Source organism: Apium graveolens, chromosome 2 (genome assembly GCF_009905375.1).
Source record: "Apium graveolens cultivar Ventura chromosome 2, ASM990537v1, whole genome shotgun sequence".
In the NCBI taxonomy this organism is placed as follows: domain Eukaryota; kingdom Viridiplantae; phylum Streptophyta; class Magnoliopsida; order Apiales; family Apiaceae; genus Apium; species Apium graveolens.
Genome location: NC_133648.1, coordinates 122,052,835 through 122,075,610, shown reverse-complemented (window position 1 = coordinate 122,075,610; position 22,776 = coordinate 122,052,835). Strand labels below are relative to the sequence as shown.

Sequence of the window (22,776 nt, the reverse complement as noted above, 5' to 3'; positions counted from 1 at the left end):
ATGGAATGGATCTTTTTGAAGAAAAAAAAAAAGCCTACTTCCACACACAAGTTTAAAAAGTCATGCTTCAGTCAAGGCCCAAATTTGCTCTATAGGGCCAGCTACAATTTCTGGTCCAGATGTATTATCAAGATTCAATGGTGGCTGTATAATATATTTGTGGCTGAGGAGCATTCCAGTCATAAGGCTCTGTTTGGGAGGTCAAAGTATTAAAACATGTACGATAAAATATAAATATTCAAAAATTACAAAATAATGAAGCTAAACCCAAGGACATAATATTTGCTTACAATTTGTACTCGTCAGACTTTTTTATGGGAAGTGCAGCAGTGTTTTATTCAGGTTTATGTTGTTGTTGTTGTGGGAGATTAAGAAGCTCCCAGATTGTTAGTTGCAATGGAGGATTAAGATGGCAAGTTTTACAAAAAGTTGATAAAGAGTTAGATAAAGGCAATGAGAGATCAGCATTGTCTCTTGTTAAGGATGTTCAGGGAAAGCCTGACGGTCTCAGATGTTTTGGAGCTGCCCGCCTGGTTTTTTTCTTTCTCACCCTCCTAATTTATTTCATGTTTTCTTGATCTTTTTTTCCGATTTTTTCCCTTAACTGAACACGCTCACATACCCCAAGTGTTCACAAGATTTGAACCCCTGTTTAGGAGATATGGGTAGACCAAGATACATTTGGTTGTTTTCTCAATTTTTTACATGTTGTTGTTTGTGTCGGAGCTGTCTTCACTCTTCCTTAAGCTTTGTTCAAATTATGTATGTGTACATTAGATATAGCCATATAGGTTCTAATAGGTTTTTGTTTATGACTGTTTAGTTACTTATAAGTCTGGTAGGCTTTTGAATTGGAATTTATGTGTAGATATGTGTGGTTCTTTTAAGATTTCCAGACATTTGTAATTCGTAGTCTAATTAGACAATATATTGCTTCGAATATAGGAGTTGCTAAGAGTAAAATTCAGGAACACCTATAAATGTAAGTGTATTAAAAATTGTTGGAATTCAGGTTGTTTATGAGTTTGAGACTTTGGGTAGAGCGGAGCATGGATAAAGCATTTCCTAACCATTATAGGAGTATAAACAAATTACATTCCTAACCATTATATATTTTGTCTTAGAAATACAAACATGAACTGTGATTCTTGTATAATTTTTTTTGTTTAACCTGTGATGCTTAGTTGTCCTCTGCTACAAAATTGTTTTTAAATAAATTTTATTGCAGGTACCGCAAAGGCTTTACACCTTGGATGAACTAAAATTGAACGGCATAGAGACTTCTTCTCTGCTCTCACCAGTGGATACTACACTTGGAGCTATAGAGCGAAACTTACAGATTGCTGCTTTTATAGCAGGCCTTTCTGCATGGAAAGTGTTTGAATTTAGTCCCACACAAGTCTTTTATTTCTCTTTGGGGCTGTTGTTTCTGTGGACGTCGGATGCAGTAAGCTCTCTAAAAAATCTATGCTTTGTCAGATATATATATTTTTCACTTTTCTTTTTAGGTAAATGTTTTCGCTTTAAGAGAAAATATCATCATTACCTACTCCAGTCTCCTTGTAACTATGAGTTTTTTAGCTTGTTTTTTAATTTAGTTTAGTATGTGGCGAACTTGTGAAAAGTTTCAGAGACTAGTAACATGAAGTTCATTAGGATACTTGATCAGTAGGGCAAAACAAGTTAATGTTTTTGGTTTTCTTCTACATACATCCGGTTACTAACTAAGTGCATGCAGGAGCTAGGGAATTTTATACCTAACAACTATCAACAAAGTTATTCTTTACTTTCATTGTTGCTAAGCTTTTACTACAATTAAAAATACTCACTTACCCATCCCTATAGCTGGACTCGAAACCTCAACGTCTACTTATGGAGACGGTCACTCTTATTCAATTATATTGTTATTTCATGGAGCAACTTCCACATGCGACTGCTGAAGCAGTTGTATAGAAAAAGACAGAAGAAATTAATGCTGTTGCTGTGACTGCATATTCATCAAGCGGTTTAACAGTTCTGAATCTATAGATGTGTTTGAGATCAAGCTTCTTTAATAAGTAACAATCACACAGACTTCCAATCTGTAGTGTTCCAGGTCTCAATAGATCAGAGTGATTCTCGGATGATAGAGGTCTTAACAGATTTATTTATTGATGCAAGTAAGGGATACTTCTGTACAGGATCCACACAGAGAAGATTGTTCTAATATCCTCTGACACCGTATACTCCAAGTCTCTAACCTCATGGCATCTGATCATATCTGACTTAAAAACATATTACCATCCAAAGACACAGTCCATACTCTTCCAGTTAATTTAACCATAATCAAGTGTCAAACTGGCACTCGGTTAGAGTTGATTGTTGGTGAAGTACAAGATTTTTCAACATATAACAACGGGGAACAAGATGAAAACAACTTCCGCATTCAGATAGATGATAGCAGCTTGTTGAGAAATTTTGTTTTTGTTTATTAGGTATGCAATAAGAAACGGCCTGAATTTTTGTTTAGGGAGGTCTAAGAGGCAAATAAGTGAAACTGGGACTGCAGTTACTGTCACGAGTGAAAGGAAGAATGCCCTTTTTTATTCCAATTTTATGATAAGTACAGCTTAATTTCGAAACTACTACATTGGCACGAGTAGTAATAGTGCTGTTCAATTCTCTACTGTCACAAACACGTCTACTAATTCAATTCGTTAGAGTTCAACTAGGTTGTTCCTGTTATAAATTAGCTTCATTAAATTTCAGAAATCCAAAGTCTCTATGTTCTGTTATTGGTCTCACTGAAGTGATCCTTTTGTAGGTTTCTTATAATGGAGGGATCAGTGGACTAGTACTCGATACGATAGGCCACAACTTAAGCGAAAAGTACCACAATAGGGTAATCCAAGTAAGAATTGTTTTCTCTCATTTAATATGCTTCCACAATTATAATTCCCTCATCTGTTTGGTTGGAGAGAGTGAATAAGGAAGGAACAATATTAAAATTTCTTAAAAAAATAAATTAATTAAAGATGTTATAAAGGCTGGAAGAGGGTGAAGTGAAAAAAAAGTGAGGGTTTGCAAATTCTCAATGCATGAGTGTTGTAAGGAAAATGAGTAGTAGGAATGAAGCATTCATCTACAGATTTGTGGGATTCAGCTCTAAATTACATTTTTGTAAAAGTAAGGAGTGGAAGGAGGAAGGGGAAATATGAAAATTTACCTACAAAATAGTACAAATTTCATTCCATCAACACCGGATTTTTTTCCTCCAACCAAACAGAGCATCGGTGCAACTCTAACTGTAGTGGGTACAAAGTACAAACACATTCACACGTTATTACTACCTAATTTAGTAGATCTATAAATGTTATTACATCACAACATATATATCTTCCTAATCTCTTGTTGCCTTCAAACCATCTAGCATGAAGCTGGCCATTTCTTAATTGCCTACTTGATGGGGGTTCTTCCTAAGGGGTATACTTTGTCAAGTTTGGAAGCTTTCCAAATGGAAGGGTCACTTAACGTTCAAGCTGGGACTGCCTTTGTCGACGTGGAGTTTGTTGAGGAGGTATGTTTTCTTCTAGTTAAATCATTATCATTTATATATGCAAAATGTTTCTTAGTGCTTTGTTATTGGTTTGTCTTAAATTTTTACTAATCTTCTTTCCATATTTAAGTTATACACGTATAATCGACAAGGCCTAAACCACGATGTCATGTCGAAGTAAGTTATACGACTGTTTTGTGCACAGAACGAGACTTTAATTTTCTGTATAGCATGTTCCTTGTTAAAAAAAATATATATAAATATTCATGAAATTATGACCAAAAACCATGTATATCTACTTCACAGAGCAAATTACATTATGCAAGGCAAAGAAAAACTGCTAGAAGTTTGAATAATATTTAGGATGTGGGTGATGAGAGTACATGTGGATGGAGAACTTCATAATACTTGGGCATTGAGCTATCAAAAGGATTGTAAGTAGTTTCTTTTTAATTAATCAATCAAATATTACCTAGATATGATACTTATCTGAGATTTTGAATAAATTTCCTTCTTAAAGAACCATGTTCCCTACTATTTTCTATACAAGCATTGAACCTTCATTTATCAATTCTGGGAACTAAAGCCAGCCACATCAGTTAGGAGTTGGATGTGTAAAATTGATCTATAAGTACTTTTTCTTGAAATATTTTTATGGTGTCTGAAAGTTAAAAGGTCAAAAATATAATTACGACATGAAATTAGTATAACTTAAATAATTTCAGTCACAATCTTAAGTCTTATTACGTAACTTATTAACTTATACTATCATATACGTAGAATTTCTGGAAAGATAATAAGGTAACAAAACAGCAGAAAAGACTTAATTACATTAACTACAAACTATTGTATTGTCATGGCTAAAGCTATATAGTTTGGACAGACATCTCAGCAACTTCAAAGTTGCGGTTATATTTTATTAGCATGACCATGGGAAAACATCCATCAGGCCAGACGAACATGTCTAGGACACAATTGTGCTCATGGCTATCGATTAGCACTTACGATTTCACTAAAAACCTACTGCAATTTCTAAGTAAGGTCAGTGCATACTGGAGGGCTTTCTATTTTCTTTCCTTGCAGATCAGGAGAGGAAATGGAAAATGATTTTTATGTTTAAATTTCATATAAAAGTTAAACAAGAAAAAATATAGAATTTTATAAGAACTTGTATTGTGCTCTTGTTTTTTATTCACAAACGATTTTTAACATCTGACTGAAAATTGCATTTTTTAAACAAATAATCACGACTATGCCATGTCTTTAAACCTGTAACATGTTTTGTTGTTATAAATTAAATTATAGCAAACATTAAATTATTAACAGTAGAAGTGGCAAGAACTAAGAAGTTGGAAGTTTAGAGTAGTATAACATCGCTAAACTTTACATGAATCTTATATGTACATCCTTGTAATTAAAAAGCAAATGACCAAAATACACCTAATGCATGTTTTGTTATTAGAGCTTTCTTAATAATATCACTTATCTATGTACCAACTCAGAGCATAGAAGACCGAGATTATCAGTTATCCTTCGTTAGCCTTCGTTTTATTTAGCCTTCGTTTTCTTTTAACACTGACTCCTCATGTTACATGCAGGTTAATAATGGAAAAGTTTCAGCAACTGTAAGTCTCTTTATCAACTAATGTCAATGGACCTAATGTTCTGCATTTATATACTATGTGAAAATTAAGTGGAAAATGTGACTTAAAGTGTACAATGTTTTTTCATATAGATGTTGAATAGGTTCTCTTGTATAGCTCTAGCAGGTGTTGCAACTGAATATGTATTGTATGGCTACGCTGAGGGAGGTCTTGCTGATATTAACCAGGTATATGTTGTATCATGTATAGTTGTTACTTCTTAGATCCACATGTGTAAAAAAAAGTATTGGTAATAGTTAAGATTTAAGAATATTATTTGAGGAAGTACCTATGTTATCTGGCATTTTCAGTTGATTTGTTTGTCCAACATGTTTACCTTTAAAAAGTTGGAAACACCATTTATTTCATTTTCCTTTCTATTAGGGAACACACACAATAGAGCTTCGATGTCAAGCACAAGAATAAGCTTGAAATGTTGTGTCATGATTACGGGTTTCTATTTATATATCTGATCTTGTACTTAAAAACATTGCAACTTCAGCTTATGAATGAAAGAACTACTCTATCAGTACCATACATTAGCTTAGCATCTGAGGTTCAATGTCATGTACTTAAGATCGAATAAGTTATGGTTCATCTCAATTCTCACAGATAATGCAAACAAGATATTGTCCAGAAATAATAGATATCTCTATATGTTGCCTGCTTAAGATTCCCAATATGATTAGACACTTGTACTGTATACCACCAGTTCCCTACTGAGTGTGAACATTTCTGTTTCTGTAACAGCTGGACTCATTACTTAATGGCTTAGGTTTCACACAAAAGAAAGCAAATTCCCAAGTAAGATGGTCTGTGCTAAATACAATACTTCTTCTGCGTCGTCATCAGGAAGCACGAACACAGCTAGCTAAGGCCATGATGGATCGAAGATCTGTCGGCTTCTGCATCAATGTAATAGAAAACGCCATACGTGATGACGATCTTTAAATTTTAGGTCCTAACTGTACAATACAGTTTTAAAATTGAAGAATTAAGTATGCTTCTTTCTTTAGCACCAGTTGGATTGGAATGTATTGTATATACTTGGGATTACAGTTATTACAGTTCTTCCTTCAATCAAGATTGATTTTGTAGAATGCCAGCAATCAGAAGTGATATCCCATATTGTCTCGGCCCCAGTAATAGGGGCCCAAGGCCCAGTAAAGAAAGCCCAGGACCCAATTAACAAGAACCTTGGGAGACTCTGGGACACATGCCAACATCACCACCGTCCAGGTGCCACGGATCCAGAACCTTCTAACGGTCCGGATCCGGAGATACTTTGTCTCATCACAGTCGTCCACGTGTCTTATTGTCCAAAACTCACCTACGGTCTAGTTCCAAGGCACAAACCCCTAAAATCTAATGGGAAGCCTATAAAAGGCCGAACAAAAGTAGTATTAGGGGTTGCTTCATCTTTACTATACACTCACATATACACACACCGCATATATTCGAGTAATTCTTATTTACCCTTTTTTCTTCAACACCCCTTCTCATTCTCACACCGGAGGTGCCGTGGGGACGCCACCCCCCTCTGGTTCTGTTTTGCAGGAGTCCTACGGCTACACTACACATCGCCGTCATTTCTCCTCAAATGGAGGTTGAGTCCGGGTAGGATAAGGAGAGGACCCCGGAGTGATCTGGAATTATCATTGGCGCTAGAAGGAGGGGTCGAACTTCCGACCAGTGATGTTCACTCTCGCTCCCGTTACACCGCCCCAAAAGATCAGAATACTACACCCATATAAGATTACCAATCTGCTTTCTTAGATCTACTTTTCCCCATAAGTGTGCTCTCTTAAAATATCAGTAGTGGATCTTGTTTGGCTACACATGTCGTAGTATTACAATACTTTGGGAGCTCATAGCGGTGATTACCACGTATTTTAGATCTACAATATACGTATTACTATTTGAGTTTGCATCATCTCTTACCGCAAGTTCTCAATATTACTAAACGTTCATGACAACAAGAAAAAACAAGGAAATCGCTTCCCCCTCGGTTCTGCCACCGCCGCCCCCACCCAAGGACGGAATGGAAGATGTGGACGAGGGGCTCCCCATAACCCGGACTCCCTCTCAACCCCTCCAACCAGGAGATCAAAGAATAACAATTGAGAAAGCTGCCCACAAGTATGTCGAAATTTCGGCCAACCCCTGGGGAAACATGACCCCGGAACAGATACAAGCCACAATGAACCTGTGGAAGGAAAAGTATAATACTGAACCTGCGGGTCTCAGGAGGAACATTCTGAAGAATCACGGGGATCAGTCCTGGATCGAATCGCAAAGAACATGAAAAGGCCTCCAGAAGATGCCCGGGATGAAATTAAAAGAGCTACTCTACGGGACAGGATCCGGAAAGAAGAAGAAGTCAAAGCTAAGGAAGTCATTGAGAAGCGAATTCGGGATGAAGAAGCAAAGCTGAAAAAGAAATCTCACTAAATCCATGTTTCCTCGGATTCGGAGCCTGAAAAGGAATCCAAACAAGAACAAATGGTTCGGGCTCTCCGTGATCTTAGAAGAAAAGTCGAAGGCAACATGGAAGTTGGAGCGGCGGCCACCCCATTTACTAGAAAGCTGGAGTCTACTCCCAGAGAATCAGGGCTCAAACACTTCAATTTCGATTCCTTTGATGGGTTAGATGACCCCGAAGAACATCTGAATTACTTTAAACAATTCTCCAACATTTATGATTACAATGACCTAACTAGATGCCGCTTCTTTGCATCAACACTCAAGGGGGGAGCTCATAAGTGGTTCAGCCGAATACCATCTCGGAGTGTTGATTCCTGGAAGGATTTTTGATAGATTTTCTTACAAAAATTCCGGGCCAATCGAATGAACGAATTACAAATGTGTCATTTGGAAACAATCCAACAGAGGAGCAAAGAGTCCCTCCCCGGGTTCATCAAAAGATTTCAAGAAGCTGTCAACCAACTATCCAATCTGGAAGAAAAAGAAGCTGTTAATATCTTCCGGAGAAACCTCCATCCGGTCTCTTGCGAAGGCTATGTCAAGGACCTAATTCACAGAGAGCCTCAGAGCCTGGCCTCAGCCTATGCACTGGCCTCCAAATTCATAAAAGAAAATGATTTTCTCCAGTCGATGAAGATGAATAGGGGAATCCACGACGACGACGAGTCCCAGGAGCGTCGCGCGTCATACAAGAAGGATAAGAGATTCAAACTAGACAGACAGTCGAATCACATCCAACAATCCTAGGGAACCCCACCCCAGGACAGCTATTCTGGACCCCAGAAAAATGAGAGAAAACCAAGAGCTAAAAGGGAGCCCAAGCCAAAACCGGAGTGGACACCCCTTAACCGGCCCCGGGCCGATATCTTGCGCAAAGTTAAAGGTAAACCCTTTTATTATCCACCAAAACCGTTTCTTGCACCCCCGGAGAACAAGGCCTGGGACAAGCATTGTGGGTACCACGAAGATCATGTACATACAACAGAAAATTGTTTCTCTTTGAAAATGTTCATAGAAGATCAAATTGAGAAGGGGAACATGAACCAGTATCTTCAGAGAAGGTTGATCGACAAAGAGAAGACCCCGGGCAGCAGCAAAAATGTGGTCAACGTTGTCTTCGGTGGAACGGCCTCTCCACCCCGGAGCCCGGACATGGATAATGACGTAATGATGGTCCAGCCTTTTGAAGATGAGCCAATATATTTCTCCTATTCTAATTTTGAAGGACTCAATCTGGACCACAACCAGGCCTTGGTGGTGACTCTCGATATGGCAGATAACGAGATAAAAAGAATTTTAGTTGATAATGGTTCTTCTGCTAACATAGTATTCGAGCATACACTCAACAGGATGGAGCTCGACCACCTGTGTATGGGCCCCTACCTTGAGGACCCTTTATATCTGTTCGGGAACACAATGATTCCAATCCGGGGAGTTATTTATCTTCCCATAACTTTCGGAACCGCACCCCAGCAGGTTTCTCATATCATGAAGTTCTACGTGAAGTCAAACAACACCTGATGCACCCGCATGTACTGAAAAAAGCTAAGCCCGGAGAACCCCTATCTCTCTATATTGCGGTCGGGCCGAGAGCAGTTTCTTCGGCTCTCGTACGGGAAGAAAATGGAACACAGAGCCCGGTATACTATGTAAATCAGGTCCTCAAGGACACTGAAACCCGATACCCAAACTTAGAAAAAATTTCCCTAGCTCTTGTACACTCAAGCAGGAAGCTGATGCAATATTTCCAAGGCCGGGAGATAAGGGTGATAACTGATCATCCACTCCGAAGCAACAAACAATCAAGCTGAATATGAACCACTACTCTCCGGGCTCAGACTAGCAAAATCCCTCGGGGTAACAAAGTTAGTCATCCTTGGTGATTCCCAGATTATGGTCAAACAAATCCAATAGAGAATACATCGCGAAAGACCCAAGTTGGCACAATATCAAGCGATGGTGCGAAGTATCATGGAAACCATCCTGGATACCACCATTCTGCAGATAAACAGAGAGGAAAACTCCAAGGAAGATGATTTATCCAAGCTCGTGCAAAATACTTCAGATCTAAGCAGTTCGGTATATTTTGAAGAGCTCGGGGTACCTAGCACAGATCGGGGCGAAATCTTATGCATCAGCAGCCCTGATAACTGGATTACTCCCTATATAGCCTACTTGAAAGAAGGAACGCTGCCAGAAGATCAGGATAAGGCATGTTACCTCAAATATAAAGCTGCCCATTTCTTCCTTGAAGATAATCAACTATATAGGCGAACGTTCTCTGCACCCACTCTCAAATGTGTTGATTCGGATGAGGCAGATTATTATCTCCGAGAGCTTCATGAGGGAATTTGCGGAGATCACTTAGTTGCAAAAGCCCTAGCCTACAAAGTCATCAGACAAGGGTATTATTGGCCAATTATCCATGCAGATGTGGTGGCATATGTAAAGAAGTGCAGCAAATGCCAAAAGTTCAACAATATGCCGAAGCAAAGCCCAAGCCTTCCGGGGTCAGACCTCTCCCCAGTTCCCTTTGCTGTTTGGGGGATTGACATCATGGGTCCTTTTCCCCGAGATAAAGGAGATTTACGCTACGTCCTAGTAGCGATTGACTATAGGACTAAATGGGCGGAAGTTAAAGCCATGCGAACCACCAATCAACAGGATTGCATAAAATTCTTGGATTCAATCGTGATGAGGTTCGGAATCCCGATGGTCTTGATCTCGGATAACGAACTGCAATTTTTTGGATCAGACTTCGAAGCATATCTGAAAGAGTGCGGCATCAAACATAAAAGAGCATCTGTAGCCCATCCCAGGGGAACGGAGAGGTAGAGGTCACCAACAGAACCATACTCCGAGGTCTAGAGAAAAGATTGGAGGAATCCAAGAAAACCAGGCCAGATGAACTCCCGAAAGTCTTATGGTCTTATAGGACCACCCTCAGGACAAGAACCGGAGAGACTCCTTTCAAACTTGCTTATGGTTACGAGGCTCGACTCTCAGTCGAAACCGGATCACCCTCCCACGGAGTTGTCAATTTCGATGAAGTCTCAAATATTGAAGGGCTTAAAACCAACCTGGAGCTCTTGGATGAAGGAAGAGACTGGGCAGTGAAAAAGATGGAAAGCTACAAGGAAAAGACAAGGCTCTATTTTGCGAAGAAAGCAAAAATCAGGGAATATGGAGTGGGAGATTTGGTACTCCGAGACACCGAAGCTTCAAACCCAACAAATCAAGGCAAATTACAGCCCAACTAGGAAGGGCGTTATAAAATTAAGGAGGTGCTGCGCCCCGGGACATACAAGCTATGCTATCTCAATGATACCGAGGTCCCGAATACCTGGCACAGGGCCCGGCTAAGGAAATTCTACCAATGATTTAAAGGTGCAAATTCTGGGTTCATCTCTATGTTAGCACTATGATATCCTTATCTCTCAATCGAGTGATTCAAATTCTGTATCTATTTGCCCCGAAATGTAATCTCTACCATATTTCAATTTAAATGAAAAATATTAATTTGGGCACTCCATAGCTTAGAGCTGTTTTATTCTCTTGTCCATTTACTCCTATTAAACGCACAGCAAATATGGCACGCATAGAATTTACCCCTACCCCGGGTCAGAAATAACTCACGGCCCATGTGTACTTGTTAATTTTCTAAATTTGAATTTTCCCCAACCCGTGGTCTGAAACAGGTCACAGCCTATATGCACCTAGTAAACTTTCTGAATTTGAATTTACCCCAACCCGGGGTCAAAAATAGGTCACAGCCCATGTATACTTAGTTAATTTTCTAAGTTTGAATTTTCCCCAACCCGGGGTCTGAAATAAGTCACAACCCATGTGTACTTAGTAAATTTTCTGAATTTGAATTTACTCCAACCCGAGGTCTGAAATAGGCCACAGCCCATGTGCACCTAGTAAATTTTCTGAATTTGAATTTACCCCAACCCGGGGTAAGAAACAGGTCACAACCCATGTGTACTTGGTAAATTTTTTGAATTTACCCCAACCCGGGGTCTGAAACAGGTCACAGCCCATGTGCACCTAGTAAATTTTCTGAATTTGAATTTACCTCAACCCGGGTCAGAAACAGGTCACAACCAATGTGTACTTCATTAATTTTCTAAGTTTGAACTTGCCCCAACTTGGGGTCTGAAATAAGTCACAACCCATGTGTACTTAGTAAATTTTCTGAATTTGAATTTACCCCAACCCGGGGTCTGAAACAGGTGACAGCCCATGCGCACCTAGTAAATTTTCTGAATTTGAATTTACCACAACCCGGGGTCAGAAACAGGTCACAACCCATGTGTACTTAGTTAATTTTCTAAGTTTGAATTTGCCCCAACCCGGGGTCTGAAACAGGTCACATCCCATGTGCACCTAGAGATTCACAAAAGGCCCGTCGGGCCGGGCCTTGATCGGGTCTCGAAAAGCCCGGGCTTTTTGGTCAAAGCCCGGCCCAGGCTTTGAATTTAACCGAGCCGGGCCGGGCTTGTCAAAAATATTAGGGCCTTTTAAGGACCAAATGCGGGCCGCGCCGGGCTTTCACAGTATCATTGAAAATATTAAAATGTAATTCATAAATTATATAATTTAATCTCTGTATCCTTTTCGCTCTCAAATGTGTATTCGTGTAAAAAAAACCAAGGAAGAGGAGTATTTATAGAAGACGAAGGAAAAGGCGAACAGTTTTTTACAATAAGGGGGGACAACGTGGCCACGTGGCATCACCTGATTGGCTCGAGTAAGGTAACTGTCATAGTAGTTATTACACCTCTGTAAATTCCCATAATTACCCCAGGGTAATCGTGGCGTGGCATATCTTTTCACAAAAAAGGGGGGAAGGAAACATTTTCTACACTATGTTATATATATATACATATACGTATTGTTAGGTCACACACACTGTAGAGGGGGTGAATACAGTGTAAAATACAATCAAATCGAACTTTTAATATTTCAAGTAACAGAAAACAAACTTTATTGAAACAATAAACTCTGTTACAGTATGGAACTGTTACCTCTCAGTGATGAACAAATATCACGAGAGCTGCTAGGGTTACAATGAATAATCTTCTCGAATATGATAACACTTATAGTGTAAACCCTATGTCTGTGTTTATATACTACATAGTTACAAGATAATCGCTAATTGATATAGAATATAATTCTGCTTCCTAAAATATATCAATCAGATATCTTTTCTTCCAAGTATTCTATTCTTCATAGAATTCCTTCTTCATACATATCTCTTCTTATGTTTATCTCGATCTTCTTTCCTTTAATCAGCTACTGTCCTTATCTGAACGTCCTTCAGCACTTAAGTTCTGATATCCATCTTTGCAGCAGTTCCTGTCAATCTGTCATCCACATCTGTCATGAAGTACAACAAGATGTGTTCTTTCAAGTAGGTATGGTAAACCATTTGTACAGATTCTAGTTGATTCAATCTCTCAGGAGTTGCTCCAATACCTGGTTCACTCAAGGAAGTTGGATCATTGGTAGTGTTCTGTATTCTTCTTTCATCAGCACTTCCCAATCCAGTTTTATCTCTTGCTTCCTTTCCAGTAACTACTCTTGCTTCAAAACCACTTGCAGCAGTCTTCAAAGGTTGAGTCTGTTTTGCTTTAGTGAATCCTGGTAGGAGTGTCTTTGGTCTATCTTCTGATATCAAGTTAACTTGAGCTGTGTCAGAGGTTACTTGCTTCTTTGAAATATCAGAACTTACTTTATCTTGACTCTGAATAACTTGAGCCATGTCAGAGGTTGTTTTAAGAACTTTTCTTGAAGTCAGAGCAAGATCATCCTTTTCATCAGTGATTTCTTCATTCTCAGGAGGCACATAAACCTTGATAGGTTCACCAACCTTTTCTTTACCCTTGGATCTTGGATCTATCTGCGGTTGTGATTTAGCCAATGTTGCTTCAGTATGTGTCCTTTCTTTGATCACAATGCCTTTGAGTTTTGGAAGTGACTTTTTACCAGAAACTTCAGATTTAGATGTAACTTTCTCTGATTTAAGTCTGGCTTCTTCTTCCATTAAACTCTCCAAGTCCATTCCTGGATTTTCCTGAAGAAATAACTGTCTTGACATTTCTTCATCAAGATCTAAAAGTTCATCAGAACTTATCCTTTTACCAGTAGCAGAACTTATTCTTTTCCCAGTATCAGAACTTGTCCTGTGACTTGTGATTTCAGCTTTTCTTGATGTGAAACCTCTACCTTGACTATGACCTCTACCCATTCCAGAGCTTCCTTGATCATCCTTTTCATTATCCTTCCCTTTCAGTGTCTTGTTAGTTTTGCATTTGGACGTAATTACTTTCTCCCCCTTTTTGGCATCAGCAGGAAGTAGAAGAGAGACAAGCAATTCCACTGAGGCTTGGATTTTAGTAAGTTGACATTGCTGAGAAGCTTGATTTTGCAGAATATCATTAATCTGAGCTTGTTGTTTCTCTTGAGTCTTCTCAATATAAGCAATCCTGTCAAAGGTAGGTTGGAAGAACTTTTTCTTATCAATCTTTTGAACTTGTTCATGTTTGATGAATTCTTCCTGAATCTTGTATAGCTCTGCATGAGTAGTTGAATGAAGACCTTGTAAATGTTTAGTACTCAATGCAGTGACTCTAAGCTGGGTTTTGAAATCATCAGAATTTAACATTTCATCAGCTTTAGTCAAGTGCTCAGCAAGATGCTTTTCATTTGGAACACAGGAAACTGAGTTCCATTCCTTAGTCCACTCCTGTCCTGCAGGAGTTTCACTCCAAGGCACTGGTGCTTCTCTGGTAACAAACTTCTTAACAAGTTCAGACTTAAGAATAGTTTGTTGAGGAACATGTCCTGAAGGACCTGCTGCATCAGCATCTGTATTTGGAGCAGCATCACCAGTATCTCCAGCATTTGCAGCATCAGAACTTAGAGAATCAGTATCTTCTGATAAAACAACAGTGTGAGTAGCAATGGAGGCTTCAGCATCCTCTAATTGCTGATCTGGTTCTAAGTTCTGATCAACAGCCATATCCTGATGCTCACCTAAATTCTGATCATCAGCATCTAGATGCAGAGAAGGTGTAGTAGATAACTCTGGAGTTTGAATAGCATCAGTAATAGGTGTTGTTGATGGATTATTTGCTGTTGGAGCTTCTAAGAGAATTACTTCAGGCACAACCAAGTTTTGAACATCAATATCAGCACTTGTGCCTGGATCAACAGGAGAGACAGATGCTGTGTTGACCTTGTCAGAAACAGCTTCCTGAGATGGAGTTGATGGAGAAGAAGTGACTTTAGCAAATTCCTATTCTTGTGAGATCAGAGATTCATGATCCCCTTCCTAGTTGTTGCTTCTTCATCATCTGAAACAGGTCTTTTTGCCCTCTGTTTCTTGTATATCTTTGAAGATATGGATTCCTTGGGAGTTTCAGGAACTGTCATTCTTCTAAGCCTCTTGAGAAGCCTAGATCCTCCAATTCCAGAATCATCTGAGAAGTGGCTTTCTCAGCTTCTTTAACAACAGGTCTTGAAGAAGGAACCTGTTCCTCAGTATCAGATTCATCTCTCAAGGCAATCCTCCTTCTTTTTTAAGGTGTTTGAGAAACAGTCTTTGTCCTCTTAGGTTTGGAAGAGGAAGGCTTCACAGTAGGTGCTGAGGTTGAGGGTTGAACTGTCTGTGAAGTGGAGAGATAGGATTTGATATATTGCCTGAGAGTTGGTTGAGTAGAATGAGTGGTAGGTGCTGATGGTTGTTGTGGTGTTTGGGAGGTTGTTGTTGGTTGGATATCAGAATAAACAGATCTATAAGTATCAGGATCAGCATTTACTAAGATATGTTTTACAGAGTGAGGAATCTGTAAAGGTCTAACCACTGATTTCTTAGTGTCAGCATTTATCAGGTCATTAAAGTAGCGTTTTGCAACCTTAAAAGGTGGAGTTGAGGAACTGACTAATTGAGGTTCATCAGTACAAAAAGTATATATAAGTTGACAGAATCTAGCAAAGTAAACAACATTCATATCCTCTGTCATCCTATCCCCAATAAAACCAATTATAGCAGTTGCAAAATCAAAATGAGTTTGGTTTATAATAGCATACCCGATGTGTTGACTCATAATAGGAATAGCATCAAAATTCGAACACTTGTTCCCAAAAGCTTTAGTGATGCAGTCGAAGAAGAAGCTCCATTCTCTTCTGATATGAGCCCGTTTCAACTGCCCAAGCTTTGTCAAACTCTGTCCATACCCCAAACTGGTCATTAACTCCTGAAGAGCTGATTCCTCTGAAATTGAAAAGGTACATCCTTCTGGGAGATGTAGAGCCTTGCGTATTGTACCAGGAGTGACTGTATATGAAGAATCACCCACTTTGAAAACAATACTGGGAGTGCCATGTGTACCACCATTATCAAAGTGCCCAGTCCGCCAAAATGTCAGAACTTGTTGGCTCGAAAAGACTGAAGGCTGGGTCAATGCATACCCAATCTCACTGTGTGCAAGAAGATCTTGCACAAAATGCAATTCAGATGGAGCTTCAGCATGATTAAGAATTGCAGCATAGTTGTTTGGAACAAATTTAGCTCCATCAATGATTAAATCCTTAGGTGCCATATGAAAAATTGAGATTTAAGAGTGCATGTTAGGTGTTTGATAAAATGTCTGTATGAGAAACCAACGTTAGATGAAGAAGGAGAGTAAAAGCAAGTAGAGAGAAAAAGTATGAAGGGAAATAAAGGATTAAAAAGTCCTCTCTCTCTCTTACTTATACTCAAAAAAAATGTTACCGTTGGACACCTGTCAGACATGCAGTAATAACGGATAGTTACTGGGCTCAAGAAAACAGTAATCATTACTTACCCACTTACAGTTTTCAAGGAAAAACCGTTCCACTTACCCGGTTATTCCATTAATGACGGTGAAACAGTTTTAATTCAAAATTGAAACTGTTCCCACTTATTCAAATTATTTTTCACTGCAACATTAATATTCTGAAAATAAATCAAGTGAAAATGACCAAGATAAATCAGATGAGTAAGTACTGATAAAGGAAAATCAGAACTTAAATTAACACAGTATTTATATGGTCATCAGAATATGAATATGTAACAGGATTTGACAATGCATTAAAATATCTCAGAGACAAAATCTTGAAACAAAAACAAATTTCATTAATATATCAAGAGAATACATTCATGAAATTGAAATTACATCAGAACTTATACAAGATTTCCCTAAGCTGCTAAACCTAACATCAACAGCCTTAGTCCTAGCTCAAGAAGCAGGGCAAGGCTGATGATGAAGAAAAATAGGAAGAAGAAAATAAATCATTTCTTCTTCCTACTCTCGACAAACAGAATGGCGAGTCGAATGATTCGCTCTTGCTGGCGGAGAGCTTCCAGCCTTTCCTCCTCCAATCGCTCCAGATGGCGATGGTAATCCATATAGAAGAACAGGAGGTGGGTGAGTACCTCCTATGGGACAGAGTCCCATATCTCATCAGGAATGGCAGTGACGTGCCATTCCTGCTGCCAGTCGGCACAGCTTAGCTCCATATTGAAGGTATCGTAGTTCAAAAACATGTTGTATCTGACCATGGTGTTTTTGAAAGAAAAAGTATGAAGGTAAGGTGAGTTTGTGAGAAAAGATTTGATGGGAAGGCTGATGTGAAGTGGTTGCTTATATAGGCAAGAGAATGCCAGGAGACGTAAAGAAATTTAAAGCTGACAGGTAGAATTAATTCTACCTCGTCTCCCCAGACTTGGAAAAAGAAAAACATTCATTGGAAAGGGAAAACATGATTTAATGCGCACAAGAAGCAAGTAAAAGTTGACTGTTCAAGTACGAGTACCACTAACCCTAACCATAGTGACTATTAATCTTCCACTTCAACAAATTCAGGTTTAAACTGAGACTGTTTCCAAATTTTATCCACAAATAAGTCAAGTAAGAAATCATACGTTAATATCAGAACTTAGACTTATATCAGAACTTAACAGTCATCAAAACATAATTTCTTAACTCGAAAAAGAAATGCCTATCTTAGTAAGTTCTCTCACAAATTCTGATTTATATTCTTCAGAACTTAATCATCAGAATATGTAATCAGAGCGTGTCCTCAGAATTTGTGCAATGTGACACAATAACTGTTCATCTAAAACAACATAGATCACCACAGTGATTTTCATCATTCATATGGAGTGATTAGTGTGTGCATTAAGCTAAATATCAGACAAAGAGTAAAGTCTGATTCACTTCAGTACATCTTAGAAATAAGGCATAACTAACATTTTGCTAAAGAGCTGTCATTATTCTGAAACCTACTGTTGAATGAGTTTATGCATGAGTCCACCTCAACTATTGTGTGCTAATTTTATGCATCTTTTTGAATTCCATTTTACAATGGCTTCTTAGTGTAAGTGAGTCACGACTGCTTATCAGAATTTATGCTATTATCAGAGTATTTCTCCAGTAATCATAGAGTGTGAAAAGTCACCAAAAAAAAATATTTTATTTGCTTTTCTGATGCATATTACTTAATACCAGCAATGCACTTGGGTCTTCCCTTCCACATTTTTTACTCTAGATCTCAAAGGAGTACCTGAATTTTAATCATTGATTCTTTTGCTTTTTCTTTTGATAAGTGAGGTTTATCAGCACTTAGTACATTCAACAGATTTACTAGCATCAGAACTTAACAGATGAGTAGCATTATTCTAGTTTGTGACTTAGTAATAAGATAGACAAAGTAAACTCAACTAAGCTCAATTATCAGAATTTGCTTGTGTCAATAGATTTCCACAGAAATAATTACTTCTTACATGGGATCCCTTGTTTATTGAAGACTGCTAGTTCAACATCTAGCACAGTTATCCTCATAGGATTGAATAGTTACTTAAACAGACATATCCCTTATCAGAGTTTAGAAACATATATCAGACAACAGTCGGTATTTAAACACATTTTTCAATTAAGTACAGAATACACAAAGAGATTAAATTCTGTAAATACTGATCATAAAGTCTGATGCAACAGAACAAAACTAAACAAATTTAGAAAAAGAACCTGAAACCATTCCAAGTTCATTTACCAATCTTGTAAAGGTAGCTTCACACAATAGTTTTGTGAAGATATCTGCTAGTTGTTGATCTGTTGGAACAAAGTGCAACTCCACTGTACCTTCATCTACATGTTCCCTGATGAAGTGGTACTTGATGCTGATGTGCTTTGTCATAGAGTGTTGAACTGGATTACATGTCATAGCAATAGCACTTTGATTATCACAGTAAATAGGAATTTTGAAATATGTTAACCCATAATCCAGTAACTGATTCTTCATCCAAAGAATTTGTGCACAACAACTTCCTGTAGCAATATATTCTGCTTCTGCAGTTGATGTGGAAATTGACTTTTGTTTCTTGCTAAATCAAGAAACCAATCTGCCTCCAAGAAATTGGCAGCTTCCAATTGTGCTTTTCCTGTCAATTTTGCAACCTGCAAAATCTGCATCTGAGTAACCTATCAGTTTAAAATCTGATTCTCTGGGATATTACAATCCCAGATCAGCTGTTCCCTTAAGATACTTGAAAATTCTTTTCACAGCTGTTAAATGAGGTTCTCTTGGATCTGCTTGAAATCTTGCACAAAGACAGGTAGCATACATGATATCAGGTCTACTAGCAGTTAGATAGAGTAGAGAGCCAATCATACCTCTGTAATCAGTAATATCTACTGATTTACCAGTATCCTTATCCAGTTTTGTTGCAGTGGCCATGGGAGTGGATGCACTTGAACAATCTTGCATTCCAAATTTCTTCAGCAAGTTTCTGGTGTACTTAGTTTGACAAATAAAAGTGCTTTCTTCATTTTGCTTGACTTGAAGGCCCAGAAAATAGCTAAGTTCCTCCATCATACTCATCTAATACTTTGACTGCATCAATTTGGCAAACTTCTTGCAAAGTCTGTCATTTGTAGACCCAAAAATGATATCATCAACATAAATCTGGACCAGAAGTAAGTCATTTCCATGGTTGAGGTAGAACAGTGTTTTATCTATTGTTCCTCTGTTGAATCCACTTTCCAGAAGAAACTGAGCTAAAGTCTCATACCATGCTCTAGGAGCTTGCTTAAGTCCATAAAGTGCTTTATCAAGCCTGTAGACATAATCTGGATGTTTGGAATCTACAAAGCCTGGAGGTTGTTCAACATATACTTCCTCCTCCAATTCTCCATTGAGAAAAGCACTTTTCACATCCATTTGAAAGACAGTAAACTTTTTGTGAGCAGCATAAGCCAAAAATATCCTTATGGCTTCTAACCTAGCAACTGGTGCAAATGTTTCATCATAATCAATTCCCTCCTGTTGAGAATATCCTTTTGCAACCAGCCTTGCCTTATTCCTTGTAATTATGCCATCACTGTCAGTTTTGTTTCTGAATACCCACTTTGTACCAACAACAGATCTATTCTTTGGTCTTGGCACTAGGGTCCAGACTTTGTTTCTTTCAAATTCATTTAACTCTTCCTGCATTACTTGCACCCAATCAGCATCTTGAAGAGCTTCTTCCACTTTCTTTAGCTCAGTCTGAGAGAGAAAAGAATTGTAAAGACATTCATTTGAAGTACTTGTTCTAGTTCTGACACCTGCATCAGGATTTCCAATTATCAAATCAGGTGTATGTGATTTAGTCCACTTCCTTACATATGGAAGGTTTTCTCTAGAACTGGATGCTCCCCCATGATCCATGCTGTCTTCAATTTCATTTTCTGATGCTCCCCCTGAAATTATGCTCTCTGAGTTGGATTCTTCAGAATTTAGATTTTCAGCACTGTCAGAACTTGGCTTATCAGAACTTGACGAATCAGAACTTGAAGAGACAGATGTATGTTATGATGCTTCTTGAGATGTGGTAAGATTTTGAGTATGCTCCCCCTGCATAGGTGCATCTTCCTTTGGCATAGTTACCACAGTTTCAATAACATCAGAGTTTAATCCATCAGAGTTTACAGTATCAGGACTTAGACTGTCAGGAGTTTCAGTATCAGAATTTGAGTCTTCATTTTCAAATCTCAGCTGATCATGGTTAATAAAATCTTCAAGACCAGTAATTTTCTTGTCATCAAAAGAGACATTGATAGATTCCATGACCACTCTTGTTCTCAAATTATAGACTCTGAAGGCTTTTGTGGAAAGTGGATATCCAACAAAGATTCCTTCATCAGCTTTTAGACCAAATTTAGATAGATGTTCAGGATGAGTCTTGAGAACAAAACACTTGCATCCAAATACATGAAAGTGCTTCAGATTTGGCTTCTTTTTCTTCACCATCTCATATGGTGTTTTTCCTTGCTTGTTAATGAGTGTTACATTTTGAGTAAAACAAGCAGTCTGCACAGCTTCAGCCCAGAAATAGGTTGGAAGCTTTGCTTCTTCAAGCATTGTACGTGCAGCTTCAATGAGAGTTCTATTCTTCCTTTCAAAAACTCCATTTTGCTGTGGATTCCAGGAGTAGAAAATTCCTGCTTAATTCCATGGTTTTTGCAGAACTCTTCCATTATCAAATTCTTTAACTCAGTGCCATTATCACTCCTTATGGTTTTCACAGAATCTTTGACCAATTTATCCAGATGTTTGACATGATCAATCAAGATAGATGCAGTTTCACTTTTTGTGTGCAAGAAATACACCCATGTGTATCTGGTGAACTCATCCACCATGACCAACGCATATTTCTTCTTTGCAATAGACATGACATTCACTGGACCAAATAGATCAACATGTAGTAGATGATAAGGATCAAGAATTGATGATTCAGTCTTGCTCTTTGTAATAACCCCAATTTTTGGAAATTTTTGAAACCCTTATGAATAGTGTTTTTGCTGAATGAGAAAACTTTTCATGCCCCACTATGTAGGGATTCTGTTATGGATATTCTGAGATTTTATTAGTACTCTATATGGTATATAAGTGTATGTAAAGATCGTCAGAATCCAATTCCGAATACTTTGATTTTTCCCAGGAATCCACTAGATACGGAAAGAATTGAGTATAAGGTAACAGGATAAAAAGGATTTAAATTAAAGGATTATAAGAGAGGATCATAAACGGAATATAATATATTGAGAAAGGTTAAGGGAACCTAAGTAATAAGATCCTGGGTATGATCCCTCAAACGATAAACGAAAACGAAAGTTAAGCGAACCGTATAACAGATCAGTGGTCATTAGGCAAACAATTAGGAAGTTAATCAAAGGGATTAGAGAGGATGATGTCACCCAACCAATGAGAAGAGGACAAAGAGGGAAAGATGACATCATAGCATGACATAAGCCTCACATGGGAAGGAAGGAGATGTGGTTGAATTAGAACCACACAAAGTTCAAGGCTAAAAAGGTAATTAACTAAAACAAAAACAAAACCAAATCAACCAAGACAAACAAATCATTTTCATCAAAACACAAAATCATTTCTCTCATTCAACCAAGAACTTGCTCTCGGCTTTTCCACTTTTTAAAGAAAGGAATTTTCAAAATTCAAGTTCATTACTTCCTAAATTGGTAAGATAATTCCCTAGTCATCCTGATGCATAGTTATGGCTATATTATGAGTTTAAGCATCCCATTCATTCTCTATCTTCTCCAATAAATCAATGAAGAAGATAATGAATAGTGATTTCAAGGTTTTAACTTTATTTTTCTTGATTTTCCTTTAAGATCCAAGCATCCCTAATACTTCTCAAGGCTTCTTAAGGCTTCCCAGCTACTCACACCACTTCAAGGAAGGTATATCATCTCCAAACCCTAGCTTTAATTTTTATATTAGGTTTATTATGGTTTTAACGATAAAGAGTAGCTTGAAACTTGTTTGTTTAAGAGTTTGGGTTGGAATGGTGGTGATTGATTTGTTGAAATCTTATGATTTGGTTAAAGAGTGTAGTATAGTTTAAATTCAAGTTTTTGGATTAAGTAGATTGATTATAATGAGTTGATTTGGGGCTGTTGTAATGTAGTTTAGATGGAAGTTTGGATTGGGTTGTGAATTGGAGTTGAATTGTGGTTGTTTGAATTGGTTTAAATTTGGGAAATCGCGTAAACATAGCCGTCGTAATGTCCGATTTAC

General features: G+C 38.1%; 1 protein-coding gene across 1 annotated transcript; it reads left to right on the top strand.

Moving 5' to 3' along the window:
• The first annotated feature begins 217 nt into the window (after window positions 1–217).
• LOC141707802 (uncharacterized) lies at window positions 218–6,262 on the top strand. The gene is made up of 7 exons (XM_074511172.1): window positions 218–533; window positions 1,229–1,447; window positions 2,804–2,890; window positions 3,410–3,556; window positions 5,134–5,160; window positions 5,271–5,366; window positions 5,929–6,262. Exons 1-7 carry the CDS (start codon window positions 315–317, stop codon window positions 6,127–6,129), a joined length of 996 nt encoding a protein of 331 aa, XP_074367273.1. The 5' UTR covers window positions 218–314; the 3' UTR covers window positions 6,130–6,262.
• Window positions 6,263–22,776: the final 16,514 nt, after the last annotated feature.

Coding starts and splice junctions, on each gene's coding strand:
- LOC141707802 (XM_074511172.1), top strand. CDS start 315: ATGGGAAGTGCAGCAGTGTTTTATTCAGGTTTATGTTGTTGTTGTTGT. Junction 2,891..3,409: donor ACCACAATAGGGTAATCCAA/GTAAGAATTGTT, acceptor CAAACCATCTAG/CATGAAGCTGGCCATTTCTT. Junction 3,557..5,133: donor ACGTGGAGTTTGTTGAGGAG/GTATGTTTTCTT, acceptor TGTTACATGCAG/GTTAATAATGGAAAAGTTTC.